The sequence below is a fragment of the Triturus cristatus genome, chromosome 10, assembly GCF_964204655.1.
Source record: "Triturus cristatus chromosome 10, aTriCri1.1, whole genome shotgun sequence".
In the NCBI taxonomy this organism is placed as follows: Eukaryota; Metazoa; Chordata; class Amphibia; order Caudata; family Salamandridae; genus Triturus; species Triturus cristatus.
The window spans coordinates 1,156,758,377-1,156,776,803 of NC_140593.1; the positions used below are offsets into that span (position 1 = coordinate 1,156,758,377).

General features: G+C 45.2%; 1 protein-coding gene across 3 annotated transcripts in view; it reads left to right on the forward strand.

Moving 5' to 3' along the window:
• The window catches only part of SYN1 (synapsin I), a 561,211-nt gene that overhangs the window by 174,106 nt on the left and 368,678 nt on the right, over positions 1-18,427 (forward strand). The window contains exon 1 of one of the 3 annotated variants that reach the window (XM_085629527.1): positions 10,354-10,484. The exons of the other annotated variants lie outside the window; for them this stretch is intronic. Within the exon in view, the coding sequence (XP_085485653.1) occupies positions 10,468-10,484 (17 nt within the window). The 5' untranslated portion in view covers positions 10,354-10,467. Of the gene's footprint in view, positions 1-10,353; positions 10,485-18,427 lie in introns of those variants that run through there. 3 annotated transcript variants of the gene reach the window in all.

Genomic DNA, 18,427 nt, shown 5'->3' on the forward strand with positions numbered 1-18,427 from the left:
GAAGCCAATAGCAGAATGTGCGGGTCTTTTTCTGCAATGGCGAGGTTCCTGTGATTAATATCTATATAAACTAAGGGTTCCCCAAAAATTATAAGAATATTGTAACTGGGCAGGGAAAGCAAATGAATAAAGCACAAAAAACCCACCTCCAAATCAGTGCCCTATAAATAGAGTCCAACACAACACATTTCTTTTATCTAGAATATATCAACATTTTTGTCTTTATTTTTTAATATTGATGCAAGCATTTGAACATGTACCTAATTCAAAAATTAGAAAATAGAAGCAAACTGTCTCACCCTCATCCAGTAATACACCTTCCTGTGATTTTCAGTTTATGGCATTTGCAAAGTTTCATTTTTCCTTCTCCCAAAGTTTTTCTATACATTGCAAGATCATTTTCAGTCTAATCACACCCTGCCAGGCTGGCAAATGTATCCTGAAGCTACCATTCCCATTTTACCTTTTGTGGAGGTTTTGTATGTACAACGGTGTTGCAAACTAGAAGGAAACTATTTTATGTGAAGCAAAATCACTTTGTTAATTTTAAACAAGGAAATGCATTTTGAAACATGTTGCAAAATTTTAAAACGTCAATGAATTTGCAAATTGAAAAACTTTGCAAACTTTGTGAAGTTAAAATTTTTTCTCCTGAACTTTTTGAAAGTTGAAAAAAACCATTCATACTGCTTGCATAACGACAACGTACGCTATACAAATGTAATAACGTAATTTACAACATCTGTGGTGGGAAACCTCATAATGCCCATGAGATTAATATGTTTAGACTATTACATTGATAGTGGCCGATTCGGAAAAGCATGTATGAGTAAGGTACGTAAACCTACAGGAGTACTCTTTTACGCACTCTTATGCCCGAAACATCCGACTCCCGTCAGAAAAAGTGCAAAGAGGGCCCAGTCCTGTCTATTTCTACTAATTGTAGATGAAAATTCCCATTTTATTCCTATTTTACATGTTTTTGGGCCAATTCACAAAGGCATATTAGTATGTAAAAAAGTATTATAAAAATGATCCTTAATGTGTTCTGACATGCCCCACAATATCTAATTCTAGACAAACGGTATGGAGTCCTATGTAAGTTTCTAATCTAGAACATGTATGTAAGAGTCGTAAATTGGTGAAATGTATGACCCCTCTTTTTGAAGTGCATTGAAGTACATCAATAGAAAAATCATTGAATGCATGCATTCTATAGGCGAGCTGCACGCCCTATGCAGTCTCTAAGGAGATGTATGGAATTCCAATGTTGTTCTTTAGAAGATCGATGCAACTGTTTTGCATTTTCGTTTCTGAGGAAAAGTCTATGATACTAAGTAGTTTGTCTGGAAAGCATTGATGTTACATTGTAGCTGAGTGACCTGCAAGCGGCCTTCCCTGTGTGTTTCCATGGAGATTCATGACACTGTGAGGCGCATGCTGTGCCTAGTGGGGTGGTGTTCTGAGTGTGGTTGCCATGGAAACAATGGGCCCTATTCACACAGGTATTTCGGAGCACGTAAAGTAGTGCACCTTTAGTACTCTTTTACGTGCTGTTACAGCGCTTTGTCTATTGGTCCAAAAACATCTAAAATGAGAATAAAATTGGATATTGAGGTAATATTTATATACATTTAGTACAGCTAGAAAGGACAGTGCTCTCTTTGCACTTTTTTCTAATGGGCAGTCGAAACTGGGACCGGTTCACAAATGCACGTAAGAGTACATAAAAGATACTCCTGTTTTACTACTTTCTGTACTCAGAAGTGCCGTGTGCATCGGCCTCAATGTGTCTATTCAATGACTGAAGAGTGCTGTGGTCGACCATACAAGCCACACACCAACACACTTTGCACAACCCTACAGATGCCGGCAACTATTACGATTGTGCTTCGTCCAGACCCTGATGATTGTCGCGTTTCCCGCATATCCGCACCAATCGAAGTGCTGGATGATGGGTGGATTTGTCCCTTATTCTCTTCATACACTTTATCGAACTGTAGACCACACAGGTCTGATGACTTGTGCCACTGATGAAAGATTGGATATTCTTTAACTGTCTTTCCTCCGCGTATTCCTCATATTGGATGGACCATCACTGGAGTTCTAATACTACTCCTGACACTAATATTGAATAAACCTAGGACCATTACCTTGGATGACAAACATACTCTCAAACTTTTTGTGCCCTGAAGAAGTCCACCTCCATGTGGACGAAATGCGTTGGCTGGTTTTCCTTGGCACATATTTATAAAGCAACAGTAAAAAGAAGATTTTCTAATGACCCCTTTGCAGTTTGTGGATCTACCTTGTATTAACAGAGACATTGCAAAAGTGGTGCACCACTGTGAACTGTTTTCTATATTCAACCCTACAGAGTGTTGGTGGTCTTACCCATTATACCGTGAGAATGTGTGGGCAGGCTAGCCCATTCTATGAAGGTGGAGATGGCAGCCCTTGGAGGTTGGGTGCCGCTCCTGACTACACGCACTGCCATGGGACCACCAGGTCCCCAAGAAGTAGACTTGGTACAGTGTGTGCATGCGCGCGCCCCATCAGTGTGCTTTGGGATGTGTCCCACACTTATGTGGTACATTCTGTCATCTATTGTCCATACCTTCTATTTTGATTCACTTGTCTTTCACCCTGGTATTTCTTTTTCTTTTATACACCTTGAAGTCAAACCGGTATGTATGTCATGCAGTATAGTAAGAAAATAAATATGAAAATAAAATTCCCAAAAGATTAGAGGTCATGAAGTCACTGACTCTCCCCTAGGCCTTGTGTGGTAGAGCATGGGACAGCAGTGTAGGAGTGAGGGTCCTGGGGCATGCTGAAAGTCTCCTGGGGTGTTAGGGATTCCTTATACACTAGGGATACATGGCACACGCACGCATCATGCCCAGTGGTGCACGCGCACCAAGCAGAGCGTAATTCCTAGATATATACATTTCAAGAGCATTTTGCAATTGCAGTCTGCATCAGCGAGAGTGTCAAACTGCCCGGCAGTAGCTGACGGCAACAAGAGTAGGACTGTGTGCAGTTGCATGTCCAGTGTGTCATGGGATCCCAGTGCAAGAAAGGAAATGGCCCCCTGTCCAAAGTGTGAACTGTGAAATACAACAATAATCAGGGTCCAGTTGGCTCCGGTGCCCCTGCACCTGCTGCACCAGTGGAAGCTAAGCCCCTAACTGCTAAGAAATAACAAGGCCTGCTGCCTCATTGGGGCCAGAGTAAGCAGCTGCTGAGAAGGCAGCTGCACCAGAGGTGCACCAGAGTTGTAATAGACTCTCTTGATCCCCATCCCTGAGCTTTTGGAAAGCGCAGCCCCTGCACTTCCTTCCCCATGCTCCTGCCCAGGGGAGTGTTTGGGGTTTTACATCCCCCCAATAAATGTATTATTTAGTAAATAGTTGGGTACAGGAGCTTTCAGTCTGGTATGATAAAGTGTCTGTCGGATTTCACCTGGGATTTTTAAATACTCACTCAGACAAAAACACACACATACACTCTCGTCTCTGTTTTGAAGGTCTTAAAACATGAGTATTTTACAATATACTGTGGGGCAGATTTATGAGCCCCTTGTGCCTCATTTACGCCGCCTTTGCGTCACTTTTGTGACGCAGCGGCGGCGCAAATCCTGCGCCATGCTGCGGGGTATTTACAACGTGACGCATCTGGCAGATGCGTCACGTTGTAAAGCCCTGCGCCACATGTAGGCGTTCTGGAGCAGGGGGGGGCGTTCCGGCGCAGGAACGCCTCCAAAAAGTGGCTGAGTGAAATCTACAAGATTTCACTCAGTCACTTTTAAGGCCATGCTGCGTCAAAACCGTGCGCCTGCTTGAAGCAGGCGTAAGGATTGACGCAGCATGTAAGGGATAAGGCACCCCCGAGCCTTGCTGGAGCTGCGTCACGCTTGCGACGCAACTCCAGCAATGCGCCGCCTTTCCGACAGGAGATGCGTCATGCATCTGCCCATCCGAGTGCCACGGTGCGCCGCATTGTAAATGCGGCGCATCAATGGTGGCGCACGGGTGGACAGATGCGTCGCAACTCTTATGGCGCATCTCTGCTGATTAGCAGAGATGCGCCAGACATCATAAATCTGCCCCTGTGTGTTAAGTACCCCTCACAACCCGTGCTCCTTTCCAGTGGCCCATAAGCCCCCTCCTCATGCGCTGCTTCTCATATAATGATTAACATGATACGCCAGAGTGAATGCCCGATAATTAGACGCTCAAACCCCACCCCCACCCCTTCCCCAGGCTTACTGACCAAGCTACACCCCTGTTCCCGCCCTTCTGACACTTTCCGGCAATAAGTACAAGTGACCATGTGGGAACTCAAAGCATTACTTGAAGCCTGGGAGGGGGAATTGGGGGACCTCAACCAGGTTCTCTCTTACTGACACCATTCCCCCACCACACCACCCTCTCACGACACTTTAGAGCAGGGGCTTATATTTTAGCGTTGCAGCTTTTTAAAAGGACAGGGCAGGGATCAGCCCTCTTGTTTCTAGATCTGGTGGCTCAGGCCCAGAGGTGGGAGTCCAGTGGGGCTAAATTCCTCCCTTTACTAACCTGGAATGCTCACTTCACTACTTGCCATCGCAACACTTTTCAGTATTGGCCTTTCATGGGACAGCCTAATGCATTCTGGGATTTATAGTCTTGGTTTGTTTCCATTAAACTAATCAGACGAACACTAAGGCCCTGGTTATTAGTTTAGGAGTTCTCACATCTGATAAATAACAATGCCACGGGGTACCTTTATTTCAGGGACGATAAACACCACCTATTTCAAGTTTATGGGAAATAACATGCAGATATTGATATTTAACCCCTTCGCTGCAGCGCGAATTCCGCCGCAGCGCTGGGGGGGTTTGGGGTGGGCGCGGCGCCGCCATGCTCATGACGGAACCACGCTGTCATGAGTCACGGGCGAGCTGTGCTCATGACGGAGTGCTTCCGTCATGACTCCACCCACTTGCGCTGATCGCCCGCACAGGCGGGGAAACAGCGCCGCGTGGGCGGAGCGGCCGCCAACGGCCGTAGCATGACGGAACCACTCCGTCATGAGCATACGGCGCCCGTGGCTCATGACGGAGTGGTTCCGTCATGAGCGTGCAAGGGGTTAAAGGTTTTAGATTGATTGGTGTTTAGGGCACCAAAATCCGCATGTTACGATAAATACCATATGACTTTCCCAAGTTAACTTTCAGCAGCTTTGACCTGCTGATATTTAAGACAGTTGAGGTATTTAACGCATCTGATGATTATAAAGACAAACTCGTAATTCCGAGCCATGCATAAATAGGGGTTAACACATGGGCCGGTAATAAAAGCCAAAGCGTAGGGAAGTTCAGCAGAAGGCTTTATTCAGTGCAACCACCAACAGATCCAGTTCTTCCCCCCAGCACATCCAAAGTCCGAATGCCTCATGGCAATCCATGAGGTAATCGCATTCTACATTCCACATCTAGCACATGCAGGTTGATTACAACACATCCCCTTTACAAAAATTATATGAAACAACAAACTAGGAAATGTCTCTATAAATTGACTTATACATAAGGAAAACAATAAGGAACAGGCAAATGGTAAGGAAAATGCTTAGTACTAGCAGAAATAGAAATAATAACAGAAAGCGAACATAAATAATTAATAGTTACTCTAATACAAAACATAATCCTTTAATTTCACAGGTACATGCCTGTGTCTGTTCGAATAACCAGTGTTTATGTCTTTATTCACAGAAACATAACCATGGTTAACAGTTGTACGGTGTGTAGCCTCGGTGACCTTAACCAGTCTGGACATACTCCAGCTACAACCATTGTCTAGCGTTACAACATTTTTCTTAATTGCGGTGATGACAAAGGGCCAAGGAAATTAGACGAACCTTTATGACCATGCTTGGCCTTTTTCACCAGAACACGGTCACCCTCTCCCTGACTGACATCTTGTCATCATACCGCAGTTTGTATTTCGGTTGGTACACAGCAAGCTTATTTTTTCTTAATTCATCAGTCACAGCACTGCTCTCGCAAACGGGGAGCCATACCGGATTTAGTTTAGAACTCGTTACTCTCCCTCTCAAGGCTTCAAAAGGCGATCTTTGAGAAATGGCATTGGGAACAGTGCGGCGTGCCCACCAAGTTTCCCTCAACACATTGCTAAAAGAAACTCTGGAATCTTGTGTCCGTTGAGCACAGCTCTTGTCAACCGTATTAATTCTTTCTGTGAGGCCATTGGCCTGTGGAGAATACAGAGCTGTCTTTTGATGAATAATTCCCAGGTCTCCAAGAAAAGTGTACATTTCATGGGAGGTGAACTGCACCCCGTTGTCAGTGACTACAAATTTGGGAACACCTTCCGAAAAAAATACATCTTTTAGAAATTCAATCACTGACCTAGAATTAACAGCACTCATGCACTTTGAAACCACCCACTTTGAGGTGTAGTCCACCAAGAGAACGACAAACCTCTCATGAGAAGGCAATAACTCGAAGGGACCAATTATATCCAATCCCAATTTGGTCCAAACAGCATCAGGTACTTCCACAGGGGAAAGAGGAGCATGACTAGTCACATAAGACTTATCATTAATCGCACACAATTGACAGTCTTTGACAACATCCTCTATCATTCGATCCATCCCTGGCCACCAATATCTTTCTCTGACATGCGCCTTAGTAAGGCTCCTTCCCAAATGTCCCTCATGAGCTAAGTTGACCACCTTACTCTTAAGCTCATCAGGTGGAACCACCCTTTCACCTCTCATGAGATTTCCCTGGCAAAAGGTGAGGTCATCAAGCCAGGGTCAAGATCTTTGTAACATGGCCAACCCTTCGAAATAACTACTTCAGGAGAAGAGAATACTTTATCACTCCCAGCACAAGATAACCATTCCTCCTTTAACAATGAAGGCTCCGTCAACCAATTTACACATTCAGACTCCTCCCCAATATGTTCAAGATTCAAAGGCAAACGTGAAAAGAAGTCAGCAGACTTATTACTAAGGCCTGAGATGCACTGTTCACGAAAATGAAACTCTTGCAAACCTTTGCTCCATCTCTTAAGTCTAGGAGTCATATGGTCACTGTGATGACATGAAAAATTTGAACAAGGGGGCGATGGTCAGATTTCACAGTAAACGGAATTCCCCACAGATAAAACTTGAAGTGTTGTATTGCCCAAAATAGACTCAGCGCCTCCCTTTCAATACAGGAGTAGTTGACTTCAGCCTCTCTAAGAGCTCTGGAGGCAAAGGCTACTACTCTTTCCTCTCCACTCACAACTTGAGAGAGTACAGCCCCAAGTCCCTTGAGACTGGCATCAGTTGTCAGGATAGTTTTCAACTTGGTATTGAAGTGCCCTAAACTTGGCATTTTTCCAATTTCAGACTTGACCAAATTTAAAGCTACCTCGCATTCAGGCGACCAGAGCTCCTTTTTTTAACAAAGTTCCGATGGGCTCAACAACGCTAGCAAAACCTTTCACAAACTTAGAATAGAACTCTGCCATTCCCAAAAAGGACCTAACTTGCTCTTTGTCTTCAGGAGCCGGGGCTTTGACAATGCTCTCCACAAGCTGCAGCTTGGGCTGTATACCTTCCCCAGAAATGACGTGACCAAGATAAGTAACAGACTTCAATCCAATACGGCATTTATCTTTCTTGACTGTGAGCCCTTTTTCTTTCAATTTACTCAACACAGATCTCAGAACATTTTCGTGCTCACACTCATCCTTACCATAAGCTAGAATATTGTCCTGAAAAAACATGACATTAGGTAGACTTCCTAGGATCATCTTCATTATTCCCTGAAAGCAGGCTGCCGCTGAGGCTAGCCCGAAGGGCATCCTCCAAAATTGGTACGCACCCAAAGGAGTGACGGAAGATGTTAGATGCCTGGAATCCTTATGAAGTATGATCTGATGATAGGCGGACGAAAGGTCCAACACACTAAATATTTTGGCTCCCTTCAACAAACTAATAGATTCTGATATATTTGGAAGAGGCTGGCGGTCCACCCAGATCCATTTGTTCAATCCGCGCAAGTCTACACACATCCTTACAGCAGAACCACCATCCTTGGGTGCCAAAACCACCGGAGCTAACCACTCCGAGGCCTCAATCTCTTCAATCACTCCCAACTTTAACAATCTTTCAAGCTCAAGTCTTAATGGCTCAACCATCAAGTTTGGTACTCTCCACACCTTATGCACACAAGGTTTAGCTGTATTCTTTAAAATGATCCGACGCTCAAAACCTTTGAGACAACCAAGAGCATCTGAAAATACTTCAGGAAGATCTTTAAAATACTTGCTTCCATCATCCATAGTATCAATTGACAAAACCTGTCCTTGTGGATTCTCACACACTCTATCCATCAACATAACTTGGTCTTGTGGATTCTTGGCATTAGGATTCAGAATTATGCCTAAGTCACGTTGATGTCTCCAACCTAGAAGATTATCTCCTCTCACAGCCACATAAACTATCCCTACAGTCTCCCGCCCTTTGAACAAAATTCTGGCTATTACATACCCAGCAATATCTACACGAGACCCACCATAACTAAGTGGAGGGATATCTGGAGGTAGAAGCTTTACATTTTCAAATCCTACATCTTCATCCCATATTTTGTTCCCTATTAAGCTAAACGGGGAACCTGAATCAGCCATGACGCTGAATTCATTACCATCTACAGAAATGTTACCAGTCAACATTACCATCACTCTCAGAAATACTTGAAATAACCACAGTACGGATAGTATCAGAAGTGCTCTCAGTTGCACAACCCTTTTTGGAGGATTTGCAAATACAGGCATAGTGTACCTTGATCCCACAATTATTATATACAGAGTCCCTAGCATAACAATTGGGAAAGCTTGAAGAATGAGTAAAACTTCCACATCTGTAACACTGCACCCTTTGATTGTCACTGCTATTCCTTTCACGATCAAATGAACGCTGTTGATGTAAATCACGTTCGTTACATGGTTGGACATCTCTACTCGAGGTAGTGTGAGGTTGAGTGTTCTTTAAAACGTTCTTATTCTTCGTACTCAAAGACACTTTAGCAATGTTATCAGAGAGCTCATCACCCATGTCAAATTCAGACACGGTGTGTACAGCATCTTGACTTCTCTTTATGCCATCACTCTGAGTTTGATTACTATCTTCACGATTTTTCCTTATCTCTTTAACCCAAGAGGAAGTATTTTCTACACCTTCCACAGTTGCAATGGCTTCAGACAATGTGGGAGTTTTGAATAAAAGTTTTTCTTGCACCCTAGAGCTGTTGGTACACCTTACAAGTTGATCCCTCACTAGGGAATCTGAAAGTTCGCTGAATTCACAAGTGCGTGCCAAAGTTTTGAGAGAAGCAACATAACCCCCCACATGTTCAATGGGACCTTGGACTCTTGTCAAAAATCTATGCCGTTCCAAAACTACGTTGATACAAGGCCCAAAATATCACTCCAAAATAGTCATGGACATCTCATAAACGTCTGTCGGTTCACCATCGCCATTCCCTATCATTATGAGGTCCATGCTATCATAAATGTTTCTGCCCTCCACACCTAAATTATGTAACAAAATGGCTTGTTTCCTGAAGGCTGAGAATTTCTCTAGCCCAATAGCCACTGTATACGAATCAAATAAATTCCGCCATCTTTTCCAGGGAAGAATTGGATCTCCTTTTTCAGATAGAAATGTAGGAGGTTGGGACATGCTGGTAGGTGTGGCCATGGCTTGTGGAAGGAGTCATATGGTCACTGTGATGACATGAAAATATTTGAACAAGGGGGCGATAGTCAGATTTCACAGTAAACGGAATTCCCCACAGATAAAACTTGAAGTGTTGTATTGCCCAAAATACACTCAGCGCCTCCCTTTCAATACAGGAGTAGTTGACCTCAGCCTCTCTAAGAGCTCTGGAGGCAAAGGCTACTACTCTTTCCTCTCCACTCACAACTTGAGAGAGTACCGCCCCAAGTCCCTTGAGATTGGCATCAGTTGTCAGGATAGTTTTCAACTTGGTATCGAAGTGCCCAGTAAAGAAATGCAAGATAGTAATACTAATAATGCAAAAATAAAATTCTCACCGTGAGTAAATCCATTTTATAAAAAAGATAAAGACTCATTCCCTTAAGAAGTTGTGGGCGAGAATTGTTCTTTATAACTCACATCTCGCTGTGGTCAGTTTCACTGTTCGAGCTGGAATTGCTCCTTATAGTTATGAGAAAAATATCACCAATATGGCCGCTACGTTGCACGTTGTATGACCCGACGCATACGTCCAAGCGGTAGTATCAATACAACGTGATGACGGGGGTTGAAGAACGCAGAGAACCCCGGAGGCACCAAGAACATTTCGAGGAATGCTATGGGCTGATTTCAGACACGTGAAGGCAGAGATTCAAAGATAAACACGGCGGAGCTGCTAGTGAGCACGCGATGACGAAAGTTCAAAAGTAAGCAAGTAACTGTCACCTTGCTTACTTTGGGGTAGTCGTTTCTCCGAGTGTGAAATCAACAAATCCGCGTAGGCAAGAGACACTCCGGAGTACGTTTCAATGTTCAAAACACAAATTAAGTTTGTTGTCTGTAGTCTGCAGTTTCATCCATTGTCTCAGCCAATATCACCCAGGGAGTCTTCAAATCAACATCAGTGGGTTGGGAGGGGAATTGGTGGTTGCTTACACTTGTCTCCAATCAAGAGCTGCTCGTCGCCAGTAATGAAAGCCAAAGCGTAGGGAAGTTCAGCAGAAGGCTTTATTCAGTGCAACCACCAACAGATCCAGCTCTTTACCCCAGCACATCCAAAGTCCAAATGCCTCATGGCAATCCATGAGGTAATCGGATTCTACATTCCACATCTAGCACATGCAGGTTGATTTCAACAGCCGGATTAACCGACCCACTGTACTCAGGCCCTCAGACTGGAAGCTCTGTGATGACAGGAGTGAGGTGTTCAGCATATCCCAGACTCAGAATCTAGCCCTACGTCATCAATCAATGAACCCAGAGCCATACCCATTATATTGATACAGGCCCCAGAATGTAAAGCAACCCTCTGGACTGGCTCGGAATCGCTCTGTAACCTTTCTCAGTTGATACATTAGATACCATTTAACTGGGCAATGGCTTCACTTCTAATTCGCTTGAAGCACAGATTATGACCACTGGAGGGCGCCCTTGGATTACTTGTTTTACAGAGTCAGCAAGGGCTGTTGGGATGCTCTGTCTCTACACAGACGCCAGAGGGCTCTTTTGTGTACCTTTTTTTGCACATCCCATTGCAGAGCTGCAACTTTGATGCACGTCCTCAAACACCACGCTACCAGGTCTGGATTTATTTGACGCACAAATGCATTCTGGATGTTGTAGTTTTGATTTGCTTACGTAGAACTAAAACGAATTAACAACACACCAGGTTATAATCACCTGTATTGAAAAACACAGGACAGAAAAGATTGTGTCGACGTAACATGTATAAGGGGTGTCTATTTACAAACTCGTCGTCTCCGAGTGTGGGTTTTTTCTCCAGATTTTGCAAGTTGCTGTATTATGGGTGAGAGGCTGGCTCAGGCTTTGTCTTACTTTGCATAGTAGGTTTCTTTTAATAAATCCAATGTTGCAGGAGACAAAAAGGAAAGGAAACAAGCATTGGTAAAGCCAGCAGGTCTGATATTTATGGGCAGCCTTTTGGCGCTCTCAGCGCTTGTTTTGGTTTGGCAGGTTTTTGCAACCCTTTGTTGTTGGGGTAGTTGCCAAATCGTTACCAAACTAAAAGAAAGAAAGTCTGAGAGCTAAATTACATTTCTGGTTCTCAAAAAGCACACATTGCCATAGTAATCCCTGGCAATGAATGGAACTACTTTGTAAAATATACACCGACGCTCATAGCGACGTTGGCCCAGGGCTTGCGGATTGACCGAGTGACCCGTGCTTCATGCCGCGCTGGGTGTACAAAATATGAATGACACAATAATTAACCAATGGATGAAAAGGACTGCCTTAAAGTCCCTTTGACTGAATATTTTATATACATAATTTTAATCCGTTTAAAAGGTCTTGGCTAACGCCAGACCTAAAGCCACGTGTTGACAAACCCAATAGTTTCGAATGTTGTGGTGTCAAAAGATTGTTTGTGCTCCCCTTTATCGACACAACTTAAGGTAAAGGATACATGGTGACAATAGGATGTAAAGGGTAAGGTAGTTTGTACAGGACGCAGAGGTGCAAGAGGAGACGTGCACTGCAGTTGCACCGAGAGAAGGATGAATGATGCATTACAGGAGCCCTGGCGAGATCCCTGGTGAAAGGTTGTGAGTGAAGGCTGTGATTGTGGAGCATTGGGGTGATAGCAGAGTATAGGAGGTCGCGGGTGTGAAGCGGGCACGTGAGGGGTGAAGAAAGCTAGGTGTGTGTGATGGGAGCATCTGAGGAGTAAAGAGAATGTGGAGTGTGATGGCAAAGCTAGTGGGTGATGAGAGAGAATGTCGTGGTTACTTGCCGGTAATCTTCATTACTCCGAGTCGAAGTATTCCCCGATACAGTCCTGAATAGGGAAGGGTGGTTGATTATATTATGAAGGTTTGTTTTTGTAGTTAGCTTATAAAATGGACAGGAAGTGATGTTGTGATCCTCCCTTTTCTACTGACTGCTGGGTAATGGCAGCCATGTTGGGAGGATTTTCAGATCAGCTAGAGAACAGGTTCTGTAGGGCGGATATGGAATCTCGCAGGTAAGGACTGGATGGTGGAAGATGGCCAAGAGTGTAATGGGATGCCAGTTGGGGCTTGGCTTGATGAGGGCACGTGGAATGTGTTGGACCACTTTGGATGATGGAGCGCATGTGAGTGTGTTAACTGTTTTCATGAGTGACATATGAAAGGGGGAACATGAAAGAGAGCCCTTACGAAGTCCGAGTAAAGATAGTCGTCCCTCTCATGATCATTAGTGGGCAGGGTGTGGGCAATGTACCACATGGTACTGCCCACGGTCCTCAGCATTGCTTAATTTGTGGGGAGTGGCTGCAGGTGGTGCACACCAGCACTCTCGTTTGTGAACCGCTACTTACTATTGATATCAGAATTGGGCCCGGAGCAAGAGGGAGAAGGGCAGAAAAAAAATGAAAGTCCGAAACAGTGACAAATGGTGAAGGAATGGTGGAAAAAGAACCAAAAAGAATGACTTAAGGAGACAATAATTGTAGGGTGTGTGACAAAAGAGGCATGAAGGGAAACCAAAACGAGGCATCTTTGGTATTTGGGAACCCCAACATCCGATAGCACAGGCAATGGTCTTCTGAGAAACAGTTTGGGTTCCTGCCCTTGTTTTTTTTCACTTACCCTTGTTAGGTTTCGTGCCTAGCGTTGCGCGACACTGCTCGCGCAGCGAGAGACCTCTTCTAGGCGGTTTCAAAACTGACCTAGGAATAATACACGCTTGTGCATGTGCTTTTCCTTTTGGGACACGCTATTGGCCTTTGCGTGTGTCTTTTTAACAAAGACAGCACGCAATTGGCCAAAGGCGGGCGCATTTCTCCGCCTATGGCCTATTGGTGTCGGTTTCCCGCACCGCCGCCATGTGGTTTCAATTATGGTCCCAGACACGGGCGCGTTAATTGAAACCACATGTCTCGCTGTGGCACGCGCGCACGCACCCCTCGTGGGCTTGTTTCGGGTCCGCTTGCCATTCCTCCCTTGGCTTCGTCACCTGCATGTTCTAAATTCAGTGGGTATTTTGCCGCCCCGCGAGTCCTGCGTGTTTAGCAGGTAGCAGGTAGCGTAGGAAGAAAAAAGGTACAAGTCCGAAGTTGGCTGCGGTGATGATTTGTGTATTAATGTCAATTTGTGGCCCGTTTTATACACGTGAATCGTTACTTGAAGTAGGACGACTTAATTTTTGTTATAACTCGTTTCGATTTTAACTTTCCACCTTTTAGAATGCCCCGGCTCCATTGACACATTCATTGCCCTCGGTCTTTGCACATTGGCTCACTCTGGTGATGCCAGGGCTTGTTGGACTGTTTGCCACGTGAAAGGGCACACTCGGGTAACCTGACTTGACAGCAGGTTCCTGCTGGGTATTTGCTAGTGACTTTGGGCCAGGGCGTGCCTTCTGTTCTGATGAGCACAATACATCGAGGAGCATGAGCCATTTTTCCCGAAGCACTCTATTATTTAAGAAGTGTTGGCTCATCCGGGGCGGCGGCGTCCAGCCGGGCCCTCCCATTACAGATACTGGGAAACCGTTCACTGCAGACGAGGGAGGTCGGTGGCCCACTTTGCAGATCGTTGCAAGCTGTAGGCAGGGTCTGACCCTCTTCTCTGGTATTTACAAGTGAAGGAGTGGCCTAATCAGACTGCGCTCAGATGGTGGGGCAGGGGGATGATGTCCGGGCATCCCCCGGAGGTCCCAAATTACAACTCTTGAAGGGGAGACAGTCTGGTCTGGTTCTTGACAAAAGTCCTGGGGCTGCACCCGGCAGACACCCGGCAGGGCGAGGAAACATCTGCATATTCCACACTTCACTTTAATTAACGCTCCCCGGGATATCCAGGCGCAGTCACTCCCATTGCTGCTCTGACCACAGCGCACAAGTTAACTGTTAAAGTGCCAGTACGCCTCTGGTCGGCCAATCATTCGGACACCCGATGCTCATGTCCTCTGAACTTCAAAGAGTATCTGGATCACAGTATCAGTCAAGTCATGCATGACACGGGGATCTGCTCAATACATGGTCCAGCCTTCGTGCCATTACCACCCTCCTTTGGATGAGATCGTCGTTGTAATGGGTGTTTCCCCCCTCCAACACCTCCACAAATGGGACAGACCAAGTATCCGGGGAGACTACACCTGCACTAGTGGAAGAAATGGACTTCAGATTTTGCTGCACATTAAATTAAAATTGCAGTTGTCATTTTGAATCAAGATAACACAATACATACCAAGCCAGCGATCGGCGGGCTGTTGCCATTCACCAGCAATCCTTGACCTGGTAAGCCACCTTCCCCCCTACTCCCTTCCATCTGAACATTTGGCACCATTTAAGGCTTTGCCACTGGTTCTGGGACGTGAATGAGAGGAGCCCTGTGAGCAGCTCGCGGTGCAATGCCTCTCTGTACTATCTCTCGTCCCTGTCATTTGGCATCCCAAGGACCCTGGGGCACTGGTTTAGGGACAAAAATGTTCAATGTCCCAATTTTGACCTGTCACACTCTGATCTGTTTTATGTTGGGCTAGTCGCCACAGATTGGTGGCATGGCACTGGCTACTTTTGAACTGGCCAATCCATGGGCTGCTCCCTTTCTGTGCACACCTTGACCTGCCCATCTGCTGGACTTTTCAAGTCCCTTTAGCTGGATCTTGGGCCCTCAGCAGAGTTACACACACCCACCCATCCACCTCCCCTTTCTGTGGAGTGACCTCTTGGGGCTTAATAAGGTCCCACGTTAGGCATTGCACACTGTTTGCTTCCTCAGTTGTCAGTCAGCAAGCGTCTGATGGTGCAAACTGTGTGAAAGAGAAAACTGCTGTCAACACACAGTGGTGGTGCCGCTATGTGGCTCCCTGCCATCACACCCGGTGGTGGTGGGAGTCAACAAGGAGGCTGACTATGCCGCCTGTAGGCATACAGGAACTATTGCAAAAGTCCAGTCTGGTGCCTGGGAGGATTCAAGAGGAGATGAATCTGCAGTTCTGTAGAGCACCCACCAGAAGGAACAATACCGAATGTAACTAACGTACTCGCTACTTTTCCAAAACATGTGGCCCACGCTGGTCTGTATCCGTTTTACCATAAACTCACTTCACGCCACTCAGAGACTTACTGACCGTCCTTCGAGCATGTGTGGACAAAAGAGGCCAGTAGTCTAAAGTGATGGAGGACAATGTGCTGTTATATAATTTACTTGAAAAATTCATCCTGTGAACTGGTGTTAGCCTCCGGAAGGGTAGCACTCCGCATTGGGGACAACCTTGTTTAAAAAAAAAACAACTTTGCAGATGAGAACTTAGTAGTATGGGGACACGTAGACCCAACAACGATCACCCTCCTAAATTCAGAGTAAGGACCTGAGGGTGGAGTCATGAAGGTCCACACTGGAGTGAATCTCCTCCTGCTAGATCATGTACCTTACCCATCGGACCACATGAGCACTCTGCTGGAACAAAGATCTTATACTGTGTGCCTCATAGGTGTGTACAAGGGTGGAGGTGGCACCTGCCAGCCCCCTGTTATCTTTGCCCTAAAAGTCTGACTGTGTTTTAGGGCTGTACTTCACGGGGGTCCCATAAGGGCCTGGATTGGTGTCTATGCTGCCAAATTCAGACCCAAAAGACACTTACCCCAGTGCTATCATTCCTTAACCACATCTGCAAGAATCTGGGACAAAGGTTCCATCTTTTTGTCCCTCATGGGGTAGAGAGAGGCAGCGGCAGAACAAGTCACTTACTCCCGTCTAAAAGAGCGGGGAAAAGCCTTTTCTACCAGATGTAACCCTCCATTTGAATAAATAAGGTTCAAATTGAACATACATTTGCTGGTGAAGAATACAATTCATCCTTTTCACAACGGAGACCTATTAACAATAGAGTCTTCCACACATAAATAAGGTCCTGATGAAAGCCCACTTGACCCTTATGGGCATTAGATAGGGCTGAAACATGTCGACCTCTTTTTCGGACACATTTTTATAGTGCACCAGACCCTAAATAGTCTGTCTTGTGCACGAAAAGCGTTTTTAACTCAACTCGAACCCAGTTTTTATTAAAATTACAAACTGGTTTTACGAGTTTTTTAATTTTCACTCACTGTAAATCACTTCACTATACACCCAACACGGTTCTCTGATCACTACTGAAAAAACCAGAGGTAAAACCTCCGGGTGGAGGAAGCATTCATTAACCCAATGATGATGCTGTCACGCTGTCAAGCAAGTAGCGGATAATCGAACATACCGCTAATTTCCACCTGCAAAAACGTGATTGAGGGTTTCTTAACGGTACTCTGTACTGTTGTTGCTAACCCTGGTTCTTTCAGGACCAGTGATCCACTCTCTATCTGATATTTGAGTACTTTAAAGTAGACCATATACTAATAGTAAGTGTGTTACAAAATTAAACTATACCACTATCTTTGACCCAGCAGCGCTTGGAGGCAATTCGGTTTGTTGACTTTGCCCATGCAAGTTTCGTAACCCTTTTGCTTAGCTAATCAGTAGCTCACATTTGCTATAGGTATCTTGAGAGTGGCTCTCCAGGAGGAATTTTAACTTGTATTTTGTATGAAGTGATCAGGTTGGTCGAATGCTAATAAAAAACGAGCGATGCTTCCATTCTGTAGATGCTCCTTGCCTTGGGATGCTCTGCAAGAGCCATAGTGAAGAGGACTAACATTCCTGCTAGAAGTTCCCTCTTTCCCGATTATTAATAGGCACAGTTCACCATAACTTCAAAAGACCAATGTTGGGGCATATTAGCAAGGACATGCGGTATTTTCCGCAAAATGAGCTTAGCGCGTTTTTTTTTATCGCCGCCTATCACCGGATATTATCGCAGAGAGAACACGCTATTAGCAACGTTTATCTCTAATGCGATACAATATCCAGCGATAGCGGCTAAATGCGTGAATATCGCTGGAAATCCAGCGATATTCCCGCATTAACGCCAATGGGGACCTAACCTGACAATCCACCTCCCATTGATTACACAGGTAAGTAATGTTTTGAGCAGGTGTTAGATTCTGGCGATAATCGCGCTTAGCGAGACTTTTTTTTATCGCACAGCCTGCGTTGCTAATAGGCGATAGCTGTGTTAACGACTGCTTTCAGTCGCTAACAGTTTGGGTACGCCCACTTTGCATGTCATTGGCGATAAATATCGCTGACATGCAAAGCGGGCCCCAAACCGGTCGCTATCGCCTGAAAGCTGTCGCTAACTGCTGTTAGCAACAGCTTGCTAATAAAAAAACCGCCGCTTTAGCGGCAAAAAGTGCTGCTAAAGCGCCGATGAAGCCCTTGCTAATATGCCCCTTGGAACCTAGATTACCTCCAGTAACATGCCTGCACTATAAGTAAATTTAACACGGCCCTGTGCAAAACTCTTCATGCTGCTGCTCCAGTGGCTATGAAACCCATGGAACCTAAATCCACAGCCGACCCATAGCTCTCAGATAAGCTTTGTCAAGAAAAACAGAAAGTTAGAACATTCCTGGAGTAAAAGCTACAACCCACGAGATAAAGCTCCTTACTTGAACCATACCCACAACTAAAATCATCTGGTTCGTAAATCAAAACAAGCATTGGCTTCAATCAATCAATCAATCAATCAATCAAGACATTTATAGAGCGCACTACCTACCCGTGGGGTCTCAAGGCGCTGGGGGAGGGGGGGGTGCCGCTACTGC